Here is a 21,336-nt window from a genome sequence, read left to right on the forward strand (position 1 = left end):
GTCAAATCAAAAAGAAAGGAAGACCATATCGACCACTTGAGGGAGGCCTTTGACATACTCAGAAAGTACGGCATGAAATTAAACCCCGAGAAATGTGCTTTCGGCGTGACATCCGGGGAATTCCTTGACTTCTTGGTATCACAACGAGGCATCGAGGTCAATCCCGACCAAATCAAGGCCATAGAAGGAATCCCAAAAAATCTAACCAGCATAAAGCAAGTGCAAAAACTGACCGGCCGAATAGCCGCCTTATCAAGGTTCATCTCGTGGTCCTCCGATAGGTGCCACAAATTTTTTGGCATACTCAAAAAGGACAATGGACTCCAATGGAATACCAAATGCATCAACGCCTTGAATGAACTGAAGGCCTACCTGTCTTCGCCACCGTCGCTCGCTAATGCAGAACCCGGAGAACGCATCCTAGTCTAATTGGTCGTGTCCGATATTGCAGTAAGTGCAGTCCTGGTACGAGAAAATAAAGATACGCAATCTCCGATCTATTACATTAGCAAAACCTTGGTCAACACTGAAACAAGGTACCCCACCTCGAGAAGTTAGCTCTGGCCTTGGTCGTAGCTTCACGGAAGCTTAGACCTTATTTCCAGTGCCACCCCGTCTCGGTGGTCACGACTTTTCCTTTAAGGAGTATATTGCACAATCCTAAATTGTCAGGTAGATTGGCCAACTAGGCCATAGAGCTGAGCGAGCGTGATATAAGCTATCAGCCGCGAACAGTGATAAAGTCGCAGGTTCTTACCAACTTCATCGCCGACTTCAATGCGAAGATAACGTTTGAAGTCGAGAAGGAAACCGCCATTACCTCTTCCGAAGTACGCGGCCAGTGGGTCTTGTACACCGATGGAGCTTCTAACGCATCCTAATCTGGATTGGGACTCGTGCTCGAGGTTCTAACAGGCGAAGTGGTTTGCCAATCCATATGATGCCATGATATGACTAACCACGAGGCCAAGTATGAGTCCGTAATTGCAGGGTTGAAACTAGCACTTAAATACGGAGCACGATGAGTCATCCTCCGATGCGACTCGCACCTTGTCGTCAATTAGCTCACAGAGACTTTCCAAATTAAGGAGAATCGGTTACAGAAATATCAGACCGAGATTTGTAAACTATTACCCGAGTTCGACGAATGCCAGCTCGATCAAATACCTCGAGCGCAGAACATCGAAGTAGATGGCCTCGCCAAATTGGCTGCGGCCACCAAATGCATAACCGAAGAGGGGGACGTGGTCACTCTCCTCCATTCATCACTAGACCAAATCGAGGTACACTCTATATAACTGACTTGGGACTGGAGCAATCGTATTATCTCATACTTGCAGGACGGAGTGCTCCTACCCGATAAAAAATATGCCAAGAAGCTTCGAATGCAGGGGGCAAGGTACAGCATCGTCGATAACGACTTGTACAAAAGAACATTTGGCGGCCTCATAGCAAAGTGCTTAGGTCCAAATCAGACGCGACGTGTCCTCGAAGAAGTACACGAGGGCCACTACGGAGCTCACACGGGCAACCGAGCTCTCATCAGATGCCTCATACGGGCGGGCTAGTACTGGCCCACTATGAAGAAGGAAGCCGCCGATTTCGTCAAAAGGTGCGAGCAATGCCAAAGATACACCCCCATGATTCACCAAGCAGGCGAACACCTTCATTCAGTCACTTTGCCATGGCCTTTCATCAAGTGGGGAATGGACATTGTCGGACCGCTCCCAACGGGACGAGGTAATGTACGATTCCTTTTAGTTTTAGCTGACTATTTCTCCAAATGGGTAGAAGCAGGTGCATTCGCCCAAATATGTGACAAGAAGTAATCACGTTCATATGGAGAAACATCATATGCCACTTCGGCATCCCTAAAGAAGAGCTGCGACAACGGTCCCCAGTTCACTGGAAAAAAGACCGCTGAGTTCTTCGAAAAATGGCACATCAAAAGAATACTCTCCACGTTATATCACCCTGCAGGCAACGGTCAGGCAGAATCCTCCAACAAAACAATATTGAATGTCATGAAAAAGAAACTCGAAAACGCCAAGGGACTGTTGCCGGAAGTGCTACTAGAAGTGTTATGGGCATATCGCACCTTGCCAAAGATGATTACAGGGGAAACGCCATACTCACTAGTATATGGGACTGATGTAATGATTCCAGTCGAGGTCGAGGAGCCCAGCTTGAGATACTCAAATGAAAGTGCGCAAAGCAACGATGAGAACAGAAGGCAAAACCTCGATGAAGCCGAAGAGTGAAAAGACATGGCCTACATAAGAATGATAGCTCAAAACAACAGGCAGACCGGTACTACAACAAAAAACCAAAATCAGGCCACTCAAAGTCGGGGATTACGTACTCAAAGCCAAAACACAAGTAAGCAAAGACCCACGAGAAGGCAAACTAGGAACCAATTGGGATGGCCCATATAAAATCACGGCGCTAGCAAGCAAAGGGTCGTTCCAACTGGAAACAATGGAAGGAAAATTACTACCAAACAATTGGAACGTCGCCCACCTCAAATACTTCAACTTCTAAGGATAGACGTCTCCCGAGTCGCACTTTTTTTTCCCTTACCCGAGTTTTGTCCCGATTGGGTTTTCTCGGGGAGGTTTTTAACGAGGCGATGAAGAGAGCGTCTCAGAGCTTTTAGTATAAATTCATTGCTCGACCTATCAACTACTTTACCAGGTCGACCAATGAAGGGACTATATGGACTGGGACTTCAGAAACACATGCAAACTTCAACGTATGTAAACTTTTCCGATGTATGTAAACTTCTCCTATGGATGTATAAACAAAGCAAAATATGCACGCATGAATTTATCTCCACCAAGTTCATATATCACGCCAAGTCAAAGCATTCAACCTCGTTCGAATTAGAGCTTTTAGTATAAATTCATTGTTCGACCTATCAACTACTTTACCAGGTCGACCAATGAAGGGACTATATGGACTGGGACTTCAGAAACACATGCAAACTTCAACGTATGTAAACTTCTCCAATGTATGTAACCTTCTCCTATGGATGTATAAACAAAGAAAAATATGCACGCATGAATTTATCTCCACCAAGTTCATATATCACGCCAAGTCAAAACATTCAACCTCGTTCGAATCATTTAAAGAGTCAGACATTCGACCTTGCTCGAATTTATTTACATTCGACCTCGTTCGAATCATTTAAAGAGTCAGACACTCGACCTCGTTCGAATAGACTCACATTCGACCTCTCTTGAACTTATTCACATTCAACCTCGCTCGAATTTATTTACATTCGATCTCGTTCGAATAATTTAAAGAGTCACACATTTGACCTCGGTCGAATAGACTCACATTCAACCTCGCTCGAATTTATTTACATTTGACCTCGTTAGAATCATTTAAAGAGTCAGACACTCGACCACGTTTGAATAGACTCACATTCGACCTCGCTCGAATTTATCTACATTCGACCTCATTCGAATCATTTAAAGAGTTAGACACTCGACCTCGTTCGAATAGACTCACATTCGACCTCGCTCGAATTTATCTATATTTTACCTCGTTCGAATAATTCAAAGTGTCAGACATTCGACCTCGTTTGAATAGACTTGCATGCGACCTCTCTTAAAATAATCGACATTTGACCTTGGTCACGCCAACTAAGTTGAGAATTCTTACAAAGGAAAAAACATACGAAGAAAAATGAAAAGAGACAAAACATACAGCAAAAAGACAATAGTCATTCCATTCCAAAATAGAGTATCTTACAAAGGGCCAAAAATGACCTCCCTCCGAAAAATAAGAGAAAAGAGCAAAAACAAAAAAAAACCAAGTACAAGAAAATCACACTGCATCATCCCCGCCTACGCCTTCGTCACCTTCGCGACCCGGCCCAGCAGCACGATCTCCACCTTCGCCCACGCCATCAGCATACTCATCATCATACGAAGGATCGGATGCAAGCCCGTCCAAGTCCTCTTCATCATCGACGTTCTCCGTCGTGGCGGGGTCATAACCACAAGCAAGCCTGGCATCAAGTGCCTTAGCACGGGCATCTTTGAAATTGGCATCAGGAACCTTCCCCGCCGTCATCAAGCTCCTATATACTTCGCAGCCATCTTCTGAAAAATGACCTTCCGCCTCTCTTCTCGGCGGGCACTCTCAATCTCCAAAATGAAAGTCTGAAAAAGAAAAAGAGAGTAAGAAGACCATTAAAGAGAAGAAAAAGACGCCAGTTGCAGAAATAATACAAAAACTTACCCTCAGAGCTATCCCGGATATGCCACTGACAAGTCAGAATCCCGGAGATGCTGAAGAGTCTTGTTTTCAGCGACACAGCAAAGAGGAGCAAAAGAGGTGACCATGCTCACCGCATCCTCCAACAAATCGCAATCCAAAGGGATTACGATCGAGCGAGAGGATCCATCCGTTCTCACCTCCACACGCGTAAGCCCTTCGTCGAATATCCTCGCCTCCTCAGGATCGACATCGGAGCTAGACTCGTAATCATCTACGATCACTCTCTTCGCCCTCTCCTCAGCCGAAGAGGGGACATTGGCCTGCCCTGATGTTGACGGACCACTCTGAGTGATCATGACAGCTTCTGGTCGCCCCCTTCCTCCACGAAGGTGATCTCTACGTCCGAAGGAGAAACGGTCTCCACATCTAAGGCCATGCTGCTCCCCGGCTCGGCCGTAGTCAGCTCAAGTCCACTCCCCACCGGCTCCTCTCCGACCACTGTCCTATCACCCTTTACCCTTCGCCTTTTTAGCGGGGCCTCCCCGTCTTCGCCCTGGTCCGACTCATCGACCAAGTGAAACACCGTAGAAGCCGGAATTTCGGCAAGTGTGGCAGTAACGTGGCACCTAAGACCATGTGAGGCCAAGGTCTGAGGAATAGCAGCGGCCTGAGCAAGCTCACTTGCAGCTACAGCGAGTACGGGCTCGGCCGAGAAACCCAACTGGCGAAAAGCAGGCGTCGGAGCCCTCGCCCTCCTTGATGCCCTCCGACCTATAAACAAAGAAAGATAAATAAGAGAAGATAGAAATGACGGTATAGAAGTCATCAATCAAAGCCAAAGGTGACTCACCGGCCGCAGGTCTACGCCCAAACCTCTCATTGAAGTGCGACCACTCGCGAATCCCCATAGTATGGGGCAAAACCTGACTCACCCAGTCGCGAATGTCAACGACTGGTGAAGGAGGCTTTCGCTCGGCTGCAAAAGTAGAAGGAGAACGATCAGATTACCCAAAACAAGCAACGAAGTCATTTTGGAAGAAAAACACTTACAAGCAAAGTTCCACTCCTCGGGGAACCCACTGGGGTTCGATACCACGTGCTTTGTTTTCACGTAGAAGAAATTTTCCCAAAAAAGGATGATTATTTTTATCGTCCATCTTCACCACCAACCCCTTGGTCCAGCGGTGGCGCATATGAATCATCGTGACCCTATGAAAACTTGGGGCGAAGAGGTGAAGCAAATGGCGAAGAGAAATACCACGGTTGGACAGCTCCGTGTACTTGATAAGCATGAGGAAAAGCTTGTATATGTACGGAGAAAGCTGAGCCGGGCACACGTTGTAAAAACGGCAAAAATGCTCCGCCAAGGAAGGAAGGGTAGCGTGTAGCCAACGGCAAATGGGTACGCGTAAAATGCGCAGTACCCTGGGCGATGTATTCGCACTACATCACTACCAGCGGGAATGATTTCAACGTGGACCGGGATTCGCCACTTAGCCCTAAATGTAGCAATCGCTGCCGCATCCATCACAGAAACAATAGGTTCAGGTTCACCCTCAGGAAGGTTCTTGAAGTCTGATCTAGCCTTCTCGGAACGCGGGATTATCTCATCCACGGTGGGGAAGTTTTCATCTTCTACCATGGTTGCTCCTTCTTCATGAAGAGGTGCGTCCACAACCAACATCACAGGATCAGAGGAAGCACTGGCCATTTTTCTGATTATATACGAAAAGGAAATACAAAGATAAAATAGATGACAATAGAAAAAGATACTGAAGAGAGAAAGAAAATGCAGAAGCTGGAGACTCGAAGAAGAAGAACTCAGGTTTCAAAGGCTCTAAAAATGCCACAAATCAAATGAGGAGCGCCTATGCCTATTTATAAGAATATGGGCACCCCAATCAAGAAAGCCCAAACCCTGCCTCATTACTTTCGAAACGGAAGAGGCGCGGGAAACAATGTAACGTATGGGGAACATGCGCCATAATGATGCATGATGGAATTTCAAACTGACGTAACAGTCAGGTATGGTTCTTGAAGCGCCACGTCACCACCTCACCAAAAAAGGGTCATTCCTCGGCCAATGTGTTCAGATTTCTCAAAATTGCAACTGGCAAAGTCCGCCCACCGAGCTCGCCCAAAAGCAACCCCGGCGGACGTAGGCACTAACTGTATGGGTCAAAATCTAATCGAAGAGACCTCTCCTGAAATAGGGAAATCAAGAATCAATTAGGCCGAGGTCAGGCTTAAGAAGCAACATTGGCGAGCTAAGCAGTGAATGCCGAGGTCGATCACTCAGATCGGCCAAACGGCTAGTTTAGCAATAAGATATTTCTAAAGAATATTCGGAGTAATATTCTCTGTATTTGTACATTTCAGTAGGTAAGGGGATGTCCCATATAAGTAGGAAGAGAGAGAGAAGGAAGGGGATCCAATTTATTATCTATCTTGATAAGCTCTCTCTAGAGAAGTTGACTCCCACATATCTACAAACATTATCTTTATACAATATTCGATTTGCTGTGTTGTTCCAAGCTTTTTCACACTAGATCCGATAAAGTGTTTGATCTTCACACGTTTGGCCATCTCACATCATTGTCAGAATGAGAATTATCCACCTTGTTACACATTTGGGTGAATTATTCTCTTTATTTACAATCATTGCCATTCATCATATTTATTGCTTGTCTTTATTCCTTCATTTATTCACAAGAACATCATTAAACCACTTTTTGGCCTTAAATAGTTTTAAATGCAATTTCTAGGTTGTTATTTCTCACCAATCTTGGATCTAGAACTTATTATATTTAACTAGAATTTACCTATTATCATTCACTTAATTAGTTTAACAAAAAGGTTTAAGAGTTTTTTGTCAAGCACACGGAGAGAGGGTCTAGGCAGATTCAATTATTTTAATGTGGTTCGCCATCTTCTGTCTTAGCCTATCTGTCCTGAATGTGTGAAACAAATAAGTGGAGAAATCGGCTATCAAATTTGGTACCATACTTGGATACACATTATCGACATTAAAAGATCAATACTACAATAAATAATCTTAATAGCCAAGTTAAATATATAGTTGACCATAGCTTTACCGTCATTTCTTTCTCATCAAGGTAGTAGTTCAGCCCGATCAGATTACTTCAAATATATACGTGTTCTTTAAATAGAATATTACTATATATCCATCGTAAGTTTGTTATTTAAATAAATTATAATTTTTTTTATTACTTTAAAAATTAGAAAAAGTTGAGTGCTGAAAAATTTATAATTTCTGTTAATTTACTCTCTAAAAAACTTAAATACTATTATATTAAAAACCTTCAAAATACGCAAAGAAAAACTTAAGCATATTCAATATTTACACTAAACCAATGATAACATGTGAAGTGATTTTTATGTGCAATTTTATCATTTAACTATGTTTAATTAATTTTTATTTGCACATCAACTTTTTACTTAACTATATAAACGTGTGACTGTTCTCTCCACAGAACACCGAGGAAATCACAGCGAAGGGAGTAAAAAGTTGAATCAATTCGAAAGGAATAATCTCCGCCAAGTAATGGGCAACAAGAAAAATCAGTTGCACCTCCACGCAAACTTAAGAAGACAGGAAAGCATATATTCAGATAACGTTGTTTATTGCCGTGAAATATCCAGGAAACTCCGCACAGTAATTATTAATTCGTAAAATCTGAAATCTCTTGTGCTTCCTTTGTAATTCTGTGTTTCTTCTCTTTTTATTTCATTGGGGTTTGTTAAGTACTAATGAATTTCTCAATTGACGCATAAAAACAATAGTTAAATTATGAAATGGATATTTAATCTATCAAGTTAAGCAGAAAATAGAAGTTTAATAATTGAACCCCGCTAGGCCAAAAAATTTTGGACTTCAAATGTATCGAATGATTTAACTGTTTGACTACGGAAATATATCCACGTTATATGTAAGTTTGATAGCTCAATATCAGATAAGAAGAATAACTAATTTGCGTATAAAACTTGTATATTTCTTTAGTTGCATAGTCAACGTAACTATGTCTTAAAATAGTTATCATACTTTTTCTTTTAAGTTTTGTTTTCTCTCTCTTGGGACTAGAGGCCATGTATAACGTATCTTTGAGTTAGTACCCAATTCTCCTACTTTTTCATTTACTCTAATCAATTAATTTTTATTGGGTTTAAGTTATTATTTGCTTTAATCTTAATATAATTGTTTTTTGAATTATTAGTATAATCCGGTTATGCCGATACCAGGTTACTTTCTTTTTTCCGACTACCAATCTATATATGCTTTTTTTTTTAAAATTTATAAATCTCTCCCAATTTAGGAGGATCTATACAGTCAGGGGCGGAGGCACGTTGAGCCAAGCGGTGTCGTCGACACCGCTTGGCCGAAAATTTTTATTTATTAATATATATGTAAATAATCAGTAAAAGAAAATATAGTCTAAATATAATAAATGGCACAACTTGACGTTAACAACTATATTGGCCCGTTGGTGAAGCAATCCAATTTCTGCTTGTGGTCAAGCGTTCGACTCCCCACGGTGATAACAACTTTTTTCTTAATATTTTAGTATTCTTCTGGAAATTTTTTGAAAGAAGCAGCGTCCTATGGATTCGAATGGATAATGAGCTATTGAGTAAATGTTTGTTGCCTTATATAGACTTTTTTTGTTGGTAATATTTGTACTGAGTCTATTATGAGTACATTTTATAAAAGTAAATGTTCGCGGGGGAGAACTGATGATAGGCTATAATTGCATATTTTAGTCGCTTATTACACTCGAATTTACTGCACTTTAATTGAGTTTGCGCTTTAATCGCTAGTGTTTTGCACTAATTATGTGTTTTATGCCTTGTAGGTGTGATTCCGAGCTATATAGATGTTATGGAATGAATTTAAGTGATTTGAAGCTTTGAAGTCTGAGTAAAAGCTCAAGGAATTAAGTCAGGATCGTGTTCGGGGGTCAAATTTGATAATTAAGTACGAACGAAGACTTGAGGAGGCATATTGCGCACTGTCTAGTAAAATAGACATAACTTTTTGCTCGGAACTCCATTTTGGCTCCACAATATATGGTTGGAAAGCTAACTCAAAGGGCTACAACTTTTATGTTTTACATTTTTTCAAATTCCAAACGAAACAGGGTGAAAAACCGCGGTTCCACCGAGACCGCGGCAGAACCGCGGTAGAAGATGGTCGCGGACAACTGAAGAATCAGAGGGCATGTTTGGCCGCGGTTCCACCGCGACCGCGGCAAAACCGCGGCAGGAGGCGGAAATTTCAGGGACTTATGTGCAAAATACGGAATTTTAAGCCCTAAACCCTATATTAAACCAAGGAAGCCTGCCAAGAAAGAGAGGGGACATATTTTGGACACAAATTAGACCTAAGGAGGCGGAGGAGACACTACTTTAGGGTTAGACAACACCCTTGGAGGCAAGAACACATTGGGAGCAAGGCGGAGAATTCTTCTACGAGTTTTTTCCTTCCTCTTCCTATTTTTCATTGTTGGTTAGGACTTTTAGTATTGTAGTTTTACATACTATTATGAATAGCTAATTTGTTATCTAGAGTTTGATAGAATCTTTTGTAGGATAAATTCTTGTTATGTTTTTATATAATTGAGCCATAGCTTTTCTCTATTTGTTCAACTACGTTTATATTCTGGTTGATTGAAGAGCTCTCAATTAGCTGTGCCTATTTAGTATGCATAACTCGGGAGAGAGTGCATATTTAGGTAATTGTTGAACAACACCACTCCCAGAGTATATAAGGGATCAATAACCGAGGGTTTAAAGGCAGGATTAGGGATAACGAAGCCTTGGGTGCGATCTGAAGTGAGCTGTATTAAAAGCCAGCTAGCGTAGCTCGGGAGAGTGCATCTAGTAAATTGTCGTAATTACTCGGGAGAGATTTATGGTAATAAGAGTGCTCATGATCGGTAGAGAATACTTAGGCGAAATTATAGAAGACATAGCAGGAAGGATTCCGACAATAGGGGAAATCATAACTCTAGACCTCCTTAATCTTTTCTCTAACCCTCAGTATCGTTAGTTGTTAATTTACTATTTTAATTTGTTAGTTAATTAGTTAAACACAAGAATCTTAATATCTATAAGTTAGGAATTGTTCAAGCTTGTCTTCTTGGTGATAGTGAACAACTGTAGCTAAACCTTAGTTCTCTGTGGGATTCGACTCCGGACTTGTAAACCGGATTATATTTGCAACGACCGCATTGTCCTTTTTATAAGGCATAGTTGGGCGTGATCAAATTTTGGCGCCGTTGCCGGGGAACTAACGGTGTAGTTGTAGGTGTACATATTGCTAGGTTTCAAGTTTGAACTTTTATTTTATTATTTGATTTTTTTATTTTTTTTTATTTTAGTTTTATTTGTTTATTTGAGAAACATGACATCATGGAATTATGAGAATTTTGTTGTTGGTAATTCTACTTTTGATCCTCCTTATGCATATTGTGAAGGAAACCACCCAGGGCAAAATTATCAAAATATTCCTGAGAGCGAGTTTTGTGCACCAACTCAATCTTATGTGTGGAATGTGTGTGATATGTGTGGTGGTCAAGATGGTCACTTTCACGGTTGTGCTTATATTTCTTACCTTCCCCCAACCCCTTACTTTGATGGTTCTTCTTTTTCTGGTGAAGTTAATAGGAACAAAGAACCTAGGGAAGCTGACCTAAAGAAGCTCGAAGATATGTTAAAGTGCATTTTGGAACAACAGAGTAAATTACTACTGCGGATAGAAAGGCAGGAGGAAACTATTCACAACTTGAAAGTTCACATGAGTCAACTGGTTGAAGTTTTTAATGCTCAACAAGCCAATATTGTGAATAGTATCCAAGAAGAGCGTGAATTAGATACAGAAACTGATGAGCTAGAGGAGGAGGCTAGAGTAGAACACCAACAATCAATCGCACTAGATTTTGAGGATGTCGATGTTGTAGAAGAGATACTAGAGTCAACCAAGGATATTGAGGATATATATTTAGTTGACTCTATTGTCATTAGTGTTGAGAATGTAGACAGTCCCAATGTTCATGTAGTTGAGCGCATTGGTCCTCACTCCAAGCATTTTTCCACATTGTGTTTAGATGATGATATGGAAATAGAGTCGTCCGAGCCATTTGAGGAGTCAAGGAATGAGGAACAAAGTGCTTACATTCTGGAATTCTTCTTGCCAGAAAATCGGGATTACACACCTCATCTAAAGGCCAAGAAGTGCAGAATACTACATTATTTTATTGGGCCAGCCAGATTCGTTCCACCACCCCAGGAGCATGATCATAGAGCAGAATCAAAACTTGGGGTCCGATTCATAAGTTCAAAGTGGAGGCAGAAAGTGATTCACGTCGTGCCACGACGTTAAATCAAGCGCTCGTTGGGAGGCAACCCAGCTTTATTGCTTTCTTTTATTTCTTTATATTTTTTTATTATATTATTTTTGTAGTGTCAATTTTTTTATTTTCTAGGAGCATGGAAAGCAAAGGTATTGGAAGGATGCACCAACAAATGAAATGGTTGGAACTAAGTGTGAGGTACCCGCACGAAGGACCAAGTTGGGAGAAGTCTGAGTACCCCATGAGCGGCTACTGCTTCGGCCTTTGGCCTACCAGGGAGTTTCTTTTACCTTCTTGTATGTATGGATGTGCATTGGGGACAATGCACAATTTTAAGTGTGGGGTGAGGAGATTGTCTGGGTTGTTTCTAATGCTACTTTAGCTGTGTTTGTTTTTTTTAAAAGATTGGACTTTTCCTGATGACGGATCTTCTAGACAGTTTTCTTGAGGGAAGTAAGTCTAAAGAAAATACCAAAAAGATTTTTTTATTTTGTTAGGTAGTGTAGCAATTACCCCTTGGTTTTTCTTTAAACCACGGTTCTTTTCCAAGGGTTTTATTTGAACCGGGTGTAGTTATTTTTTTTAAGGAATAAGAGCCATTGTGTTGTGCTTTGAATTAAAGCAATATCTCTTGACTTGGTTATGCCTTGAGAACAGTGAGTACTTTGGTTGTGACGCTTAGGCTCAGTTTTTGACTCTTGTAGAAGTACCTTAAATTGTATGACTTTAACTTTGCTTAACTGCTTTGACTAGAGTGTCTTAATGAATCCAATCCTGAGTGAGTTATGTGCCATGTGTGTGTAAGGTTTTGTGATATTCTGTGCATTGCATTTGATGCCTAGAACTTGCCCCGTGTGTTTGCAAAGCGAATAGTAGTGTTGTTCAGTCTTGGAAGTGATATAGGCGTTTTCTTGTTGAGCCAGATATGTATATTTTACCCGCCTAATTATTATGTATCGTAGTTAACCCCTTTGAGCCTGTAATCCTGTTTCTTTGGCAACCACATTACAAGCCTTACCCATTTGTTCGAATTAACCATCTATTTGAACCATTGTAACCTCTCATGAGCACTTGAATTGTTTATGAACTTTGTAAAAGTTAAAGTGTGGGGTGGTTGGTTTGGCTTTTGAGTGGAACTAATGAAATAAGGAGAAAGGTGCACTGTTTTGAAAAAGGAAGAGCCACTTGAATTGAAAACAAAATAGTTGGATTGTTGTGGAAAAAAAAAATTCTTGATAAGTGGTGGCTCTTGACGTAAGTGTGCTTAAAGAAGTATGGGGTAATATAAATTGATGTGAAGGTGGAGTTTTGGTTTGACATAAGTATGGGGTTTGAATGTTAAATTATATGTATTAAAGTGCTTAGGGAGGTGTAGTCACTCTTATATCTAAATGTATCCTACCCGTCCCGTAGCCTACATTACAACCAAATAAAGTCCTAATTGATCCAAGATTGAATGAGCTCGATTAGTGGAGTAGTACACTACGGGCAAGCTTATGGTGCATCTTTTGTGGCATATGAATGTTATTTCTGAGAGTGAGTGAATTCTTTCTATCTTGAGTTCCTAAGTGTTCTTAAATTTTATTGTGTGGAACTACTCTCTTTTGTTGTGTGAGGGCACTTGATTCATGAAGGAAAGGTAATGTCAGTCACCTCTATATTAGAGTAAGTGGGTGAGTTGTGAATAACGCGTGGTACTTGTGAGACAAATCTTGAGGTGAAGATGTTACGCTTTTGTGCTTAGTCTATTTTAAATACTCTTGGTGTGATGAGTTAGGAGAATTGTTTAAAAAGGTCGTATCTATAAAAAAAAGTGTAGTTTGATTGCTCGAGGACGAGCAACGGTTTAAGTGTGGGGTGCTGATGATAGGCTATAATTGCATATTTTAGTCGCTTATTACACTCGAATTTACTGCACTTTAATTGAGTTTGCGCTTTAATCGCTAGTGTTTTGCACTAATTGTGTGTTTTATGCCTTGTAGGTGTGATTCCGAGCTATATAGATGTTATGGAATGAATTTAAGTGATTTGAAGCTTTGAAGTCTGAGTAAAAGCTCAAGGAATTAAGCCGGGATCGTGTTCGGGGGTCAAATTTGATAATTAAGTACGAACGAAGACTTGAGGAGGCATATTGCGCACTGTCTAGTAAAATAGACATAACTTTTTGCTCAGAACTCCATTTTGGCTCCACAATATATGGTTGGAAAGCTAACTCAAAGGGCTACAACTTTCATGTTTACGTTTTCCAAATTCCAAACGGAATAGGGGCAAAAACCGAGGTTCCACCGCGACCGCGGCAGAACCGCGGTAGAAGATGGTCGCGGACAACTGAAGAATCAGAGGGCATGTTTGGCCGCGGTTCCACCGCGACCGCGTCAAAACCGCGGCAGGAAGCAAAAATTTCAGGGACTAAAGTGCAAAACATGGGATTTTAAGCCCTAAACCCTATATTAAACCAAAGAAGCCGGCCAAGAAAGAGAGGGGACATATTTTGGACACAAATTAGACCTAAGGAGGCGGAGGAGACACTACTTTAGGGTTAGACAACACCCTTGGAGGCAAGAACACATTGGGAGCAATGCGGAGAATTCTTCGACGAGTTTTTTCCTTCCTCTTCCTATTTTTCATTGTTGGTTATGACTTTTAGTATTGTAGTTTTACATACTATTATGAATAGCTAATTTGTTATCTAGAGTTTGATAGAATCTTTTGTAGGATAAATTCTTGTTATGTTTTTATATAATTGAGCCATAGCTTTTCTCTATTTGTTCAACTACGTTTATATTCTGGTTGATTGAAGAGCTCTCAATTAGCTGTGCCTATTTAGTATGCATAACTCGGGAGAGAGTGCATATTTAGGTAATTGTTGAACAACACCACTCCCAGAGTATATGAGGGATTAATAACCGAGGGTTTAAAGGCGGGATGTAGGGATAACGAAGCCTTGGGTGCGATCTGAAGTGAGCTGTATTAAAAGCCAGCTAGCGTAGCTCGGGAGAGTGCGTCTAGTAAATTGTCGTAATTACTCGGGAGAGATTTACGGTAATAAGAGTGCTCATGATCGGTAGAGAATACTTAGGCGAAATTATAGAAGACATAGCGGGAAAGGATTCCGACAATAGGGGGATAATCATACTCTAGACCTCCTTAATCTTTTCTCTGACCTCAGTATCGTTAGTTGTTAATTTAGTATTTTAATTTGTTTATTAATTAGTTAAACAGAAAGAATCTTAATATCTATAAGTTAGGAATTGTTCAAGCTAGTCATTCTTGGTGATTAGTGAACAACTGTACTAAACCTTAGTTTTCTGTGGGATTCGACCTCCGGACTTGTAAACCGGATATATATTTGCAGCGACCGCATTTTCCTTTTTATAAGGCATAGTTGGCGTGATCAAGAACTGCACTACTATATTTGAATTGTGTTTTTTGTAAAGTATGATTTTATTAAAGTAATCCCTTCATTTGTATGCCTCTCTAAATTTCGACACCGCTTACAAAAATTCTGCGTACGCCCCTGTATAGTGTTTCTACACTTCCCTTCCAGCGCGACTCGAACCTAGGACCTAACATCGTGGGTGGAGGTGGTTTTACAGCCTCACTTGTCATCTATATATTCTTATGGTAGAACAATTAGGACTTCTTCTTTTTTAGGTCAAGCACTAACTATGTAAAATTGATTACTTTAAGGGGGTTGCTTAATCCTTAGCTATCCGTTATTCATGTCCGGCTAATACATATATTCTTATTTCACATAATTGTCGTGCATAAAATAATCGGAAAAGGGTTATATATATCCTTTTACTATCAAATATTAGTTTATATGTATCCTCCGTTATATACTATTCGACGTTTCTTACCCCTGCCATTATCTTTTTTAGCATTTTTATCCCTCCGTCTAACGGATCCAGGCCCATGTACATGTGGCAGTTCTTTTTAAAAACTCCAGATTCCTTTTTCTTTTCCAACGCAAGATCCACACCCGGACCCGTACAAAACCCATACAATTATAAGAGTTCATCTTCTTTATGCTAAAAAAATTAGGGTTCTTGTTATCTTTAAAAATTTTATCATTACTCCTCAGAATTTCACCACAAAGAGTGCTATTACCATGATAACAAAATCAAATTATAAGAAACAAGAAGAGGAACCTTCATATTTTTTTTAAGAAAAACATATCAAAGAACAATCACTATGCATATCTTACTTTTTTGTGTACTAATTTAATAATTAATAAATCACTTTTACAAATTAGAGAGAAATATATTACAAATTTCAAATTAGGTTTATTAGATATTTTTACTCCTTAAACCACTCAATAATCCTCGTTTATTTACTTCTTTATCTTCCCTAGAATTATTAATCTGGTCCGCTCACTGCTTTCAAGTTTCTCCATCCATCCAACTTTAATAATAAAAATATTGGAATGTCTCTGTTCACCTTAACCCATATTTTTTTTTCTGAACATGTACTCAAATTTGGTCACTGTATTTTCTTCAAAGGGATTCAATTTAGGTCAGATATCTTGAATGAACTAAACTTTGGAGAGAGAAAACTAGCATCTTTTAATTGCCGCTTATCTGATAAAACTATGAGCTAATGGCGAGTTTTCTCGTCTGCTTCTCGGAATTTTGAATTGGTAAATATTGTTATAATTTCATAAACATCAAAGGTGGTGGACGTATGGTGGTAGCAGGCGTAGTGGAGAAGAGAGAAAGTGATGAGATTATGATTGGAAAATGAAGTTGAAGAGAGATTTTTCGACTTTGGTACTGGTTTGATCTTTGAGCAAAAAAGAAGCAAAAAGAAAAAAAGATAATCTATTGAATGTCTTCTCCCCAAATTCGCCGCTGCTTACCACCGGAGAAGAACACAGTGATTAATGCCCGGAGAATATGGAACATCAAATTACTTAGACCACCTGTAATTGCAAACGGGTTTTATATGGGTTTGGTATGAATGGGGTTATCGGGTGAGGGCTGAACGGGTGGGGTAAATGGGTTTGATGGTTGGCTGTTTAAGATGATGCCACGTGTCTTACAAAAAGGTCCGTTAGTTTGTAGGGGTAAAAATATTAAAAAGGGTAACGGGAGGGAATAGATAGTGAAGGAAAGTATAACGAAGGGTACTAATAATTAATTTCCGATAGTAAAGGGACAGATCTAACCTTTTCCGTAAAAATAATTTATAGATTCTTACATAACGTATGCAAAGTACTATCAACACGGGGTTTAAAGAGTAATAAATTATGCAGGCAATTACTTTTTTTTTTGTAAATCCAACCAAACAGGGTATTGCTTATAAAATTTTATACAGAGATTTTCTTAAAAGCTTCTTGCCAAACGAAACGACCCCTTATTGAATTGCATATACTTAGTTTAGGTAATTTGTAAAAAATTTACAATATTATTTGATATTTTATACACTAAACGAGATCATGGGCCCCAAGGAAAGTAGAGGCAGCCCATACACACCAATAGCGTGGAAGGAGCTGGATATGCTTGCACAAAGATGCAATATGTATGACTGCAAGTGTAAAACATAGGTGAAAGCAACAGACCGACGTTATAATCAACTCCTTACGCGGGGCAAAATTACTTCTATAAGAGGATGTCCTCCTGAATCCAATTTAGTCAATCACAATTCAGCATTTTCATCAAAAAAAATTTGTCCTTTTCTTGTTCCTCTATATCTTTCAAACTAATAGCTCCTAAATTGCCATAAACTAAAAGCTCTCTTGTCGTATAAACATTTTTCCAAACGCGAACACTTTACTCTTGCTTCCTCCTTAAGTTGTACGTCAATGAGGATTAGATTGTCCGTGATGTTTCGAAGAAAAACTTGCATTAACCTCCTGCAATTGAACATTGCAATTGATTTGCCCTCAGAAATTGATGTCTCCAACAAACAGAAATGGCACTTAGTCTTTTGCTACCAATCTATTGTTCGAGAGCTTTAAATTAAATAAGACGGCCAGCACCAGAAGGTTACTATCAGCCTGTCCTTAGTGCGCATCCTACAGTCCAAGAAAAGGTCCGCGTATCAGCGATACAAATCTCCATTGATGTAGTTCAAGAACACCTCTTTGTATTACTCAGGCAATTGATGCAGTCAGTCTAGCTAAAGCTTGTCAAGATAAAGTGTTGACAAGCTTGCTAATCTTTGAGGTGTACACGGTGTTTGCTACTTGTCTCAAAAGTGCACAACTTAATGGTTATGAAATGGATGATCTAGAAGACGTTTCACGTAGACATGAAAGCTTTTTGGAAGCAAACACGTAATCGTAAGCCACCTACTAAAAGTTTCTTTCATCTTTGTTCTGGGAATCCTCAAAGATCCCACAATCATTTAATTCTTTTGTTCTGTGCTTTGGCTTTTTGGTCTCTTGGATTTGAATTAAGGAGCATGGACCAAAAGAAGGATGGGTATGATGGAGGGAGTATTGTTCGGTCGCTGTGTTTTCTTGTCATCGCTGTTTCGTCTTGATCAGTAATTTCAGACAAAACAGACAATCTGTGATAAGCTATCCAAATGTGAGCAAAATATCCCAGGTAGAAGCGTGTTAGAAAGGGGGCGCCAACAGATATCCATATTTGAAATTGTGGTTGGAGATGTCATTTGCCTTGAAGATTGGAGATCAAGTACCTGCTGATGGGATTTTGGTACAAGGTCATTTTCTTTACAAGTAGATGAATCTAGCAATGACAGGTGAAAGTGATCATGTTCGAGGTTAACCTTAGCCAAAACCCATCTTGATTTCTGGCACTAAGGTTGTCGATGGCTATGGCATGATGCTTGTGACATCGGTTGGCATGAACACGACCTGGGGTGAGATGTATGAGCAAAAATTAGCGGTGATTCTAACGAGACAAAACACCTCTCCAAGAACGACTCAACAAAGCTTACTTCAATCGATTGGTAATTGGATTGCTAGTTGCTTTCTTAGTACTTGTCGTCCTAATTGGTACGTTACTTTACTGGGAACAAAAGATGAGAATGGGTAACAAAGAATTCAAACGGGAGCAAGACATCATCGGATGAGTGGATCAATGCTGTGGTAGGAATTGTTGCTGCCTGCAGTTACAATTGTTTGTTGTCGCGATTCCTGGAAGGATTGCCTTTAGCTTGTACACTTACTCTGCTTATTTCGATGAAGAGAATGATGGCAGATCTCAGGCAATGGTTGAGGAAGCTCATCTGCTTGTGAGACCATGTGCCTGCCACCACAATTTGTAACAGACAAACAGTAACTGCTACATTAAATAAGATGACTGTCACAAAAATTTTCTTAGGCAAAAGGCAACGTAAAGGCCAAAAAGTCAGTCACGCAATTTCAGCCAAAGTTCTTGAATTATTCCATCAAGGGTTTGGATTAAACACTACAGTAGTGTTTTCAAGTCCTCCGATTCAGGTTCGAGCTTTTGAATTCTCAGGCAGCCCAACTGAAAAAGCTATTCTTTCATGGGCTGTGCTGGGACCTGAATTATGGATATTGGATCAAAGTCAAGAGAAATTTCAGACATCTTAACGTAGGAAGCTTTCAATTCGGAGAAAAAAGAGAGTGGCATAATAATCAAGAACATTACTGATGGAACAATTTCATGCACATTGGAAAGGGTGCTGGCAGAGGATGATTTCAAAGAATGTGCTCCAAATTAACTATGAATGCAGAAGGGAACATGAAACTCTAGTGAAATCAGACAAGGAAGAATGTCGATCGGATAATTAAGAATAGTGCTGCCAGCAGCCTTTCGATGTATCGCCTTTGCACACAACCAATTGCCAAAAAAAAAGCTGAGCAGAGAGAGGATCATGAACAAATACATGGAAGTATTCCAGACAACTCCTTCATTCTTGTTGGGTTTCATCGGCCTAAAAGATCCATGTCGACCTTGGATGTAAAGGAAAGCTAGTGGAAGATATGCCAAAATTGCTGGTGTGAATATCAAGATGATCACTGGCGAGACAATTGATGTTCACTGCAAAAGCCATAAGCCAACAGATGTGGGATTCTTCATCCGATTTTGAAGCAGAGAAAGGAGCGGTCATAGAAAGGTGAGAAAATTTTCGCAAACTTAACAGATGAAGAACGCATGGGAGAGAGTGGAGAAGATTCGCGTGATGGCAAGATCATCCCCTTTTGACAAACTTTTAATGGTGCAGTGCTTGAGAAAGAAAGGTCACGTGGTCGCGGTCACAGGTGATGGCACGAATGATGCACCAGCTTTAAAGGAAGCAGATATAGGACTTTCTATGGGGGATACAGGGCACTGAAGTGGCTAAAGAGAGTTCAGATATTGTCATTTTGGACGATAATTTTGCTTCAGTTGTCACTGTTCTGAAATGGGGAAGATGTGTCTATAACAACATCCAGAAATTCATCCAATTTCAGCTCACAGTAAATGTGGCCGCACTTGTGATCAATTTTGTAGCAGCTGTTTCAGCTGGTGAGGTACCACTCACAGCAGTGCAGTTGCTATGGGTAAATTTGATCATGGACACATTAGGGGCACTAGCACTTGCAACAGAGAAGCCAACCAAGGAACTCATGAAGAAGCTACCAGTCGGTAGGACTGAGCCCCTTATCACCAACATTATGTGGAGAAATCTAATGGCTCAGGCCTTGTATCAGATTGTTGTTCTATTGACCTTCCAATTCAAAGGCGAATCAATCTTTGGCGTCAACGAGAGGGTAAATGATACTTTGATTTTCAACACATTTGTTCTTTGCCAAGTGTTCAACGAATTTAATGCACGAAATCTGGAGAAGAAGAATGTTTTCGAGGGAATACACAAGAACAAGTTGTTTGTGGCAATCATTGGAATCACTTTGGCTCTTCAAGTGGTGATGGTGGAGTTTTTGAAGAAGTTTGCAGATACAGAGAGGTTGAATTGGGGGCAATGGGGCATCTGCATTGGTTTGGCAGCTGCATCTTGGCCAATTGGTTGGCTAGTCAAGTGCATAACTGTCCCAGAGAAACCAGTTTTCAGTTATCTCAGGTTGAATTACTTGAAAGCCGTGTTNATCCTCGTTTATTTACTTCTTTATCTTCCCTAGAATTATTAATCTGGTCCGCTCACTGCTTTCAAGTTTCTCCATCCATCCAACTTTAATAATAAAAATATTGGGAATGTCTCTGTTCACTTAACCCATATTTTTTTTTTCTGAACATGTACTCAAATTTGGTCACTGTATTTTCTTCAAAGGGATTCAATTTCAGGTCAGATTCTTGAATGAACTAAACTTTGGAGAAGAAAACATAGCATCTTTTAATTGCCGCTTATCTGGATAAAACTATGAGCTAATGGCGAGTTTTCTCGTCTGCTTCTCGGAATTTTGAATTGGTAAATATTGTTATAATTTCATAAACATCAAAGGTGGTGGACGTATGGTGGTAGCAGGCGTAGTGGAGAAGAGAGAAAGTGATGAGATTATGATTGGAAAAATGAAGTTGAAGAGAGATTTTTCGACTTTGGTAACTGGTTTGATCTTTGAGCAAAAAAGAAGCAAAAGAAAAAAAGATAATCTATTGAATGTCTTCTCCCAACATTCGCCGCTGCTACCACCGGAGAAGAACACAGTGATTAATGCCCGGAGAATATGGAACATCAAATTACTTAGACCACCTGTAATTGCAAACGGGTTTTATATGGGTTTGGTATGAATGGGGGTTATCGGGTGAGGGCTGGAACGGGTGGGGTAAATGGGTTGAGTGGTTAGGCGTGTTTAAGATGATGC

General features: G+C 40.1%; 1 protein-coding gene across 1 annotated transcript; it reads left to right on the forward strand.

The window, feature by feature from the left end:
* Window positions 1-17,849: 17,849 nt before the first annotated feature.
* On the forward strand, window positions 17,850-20,621 carry LOC109240944 (putative calcium-transporting ATPase 13, plasma membrane-type; the record flags this gene model as incomplete). Its single annotated transcript, XM_019407632.1, is given in 14 exon segments — window positions 17,850-18,080; window positions 18,083-18,109; window positions 18,112-18,216; window positions 18,218-18,459; window positions 18,461-18,557; window positions 18,559-19,080; window positions 19,083-19,196; window positions 19,198-19,236; window positions 19,238-19,348; window positions 19,350-19,568; window positions 19,570-19,590; window positions 19,592-19,693; window positions 19,695-19,853; window positions 19,855-20,621. Coding segments are annotated over 14 exon segments (2,756 nt in total), but the record flags the coding sequence as incomplete, so codon positions are not given.
* Window positions 20,622-21,336: the final 715 nt, after the last annotated feature.

Source organism: Nicotiana attenuata, unplaced genomic scaffold (assembly GCF_001879085.1).
Source record: "Nicotiana attenuata strain UT unplaced genomic scaffold, NIATTr2, whole genome shotgun sequence".
Taxonomy (NCBI): domain Eukaryota; kingdom Viridiplantae; phylum Streptophyta; class Magnoliopsida; order Solanales; family Solanaceae; genus Nicotiana; species Nicotiana attenuata.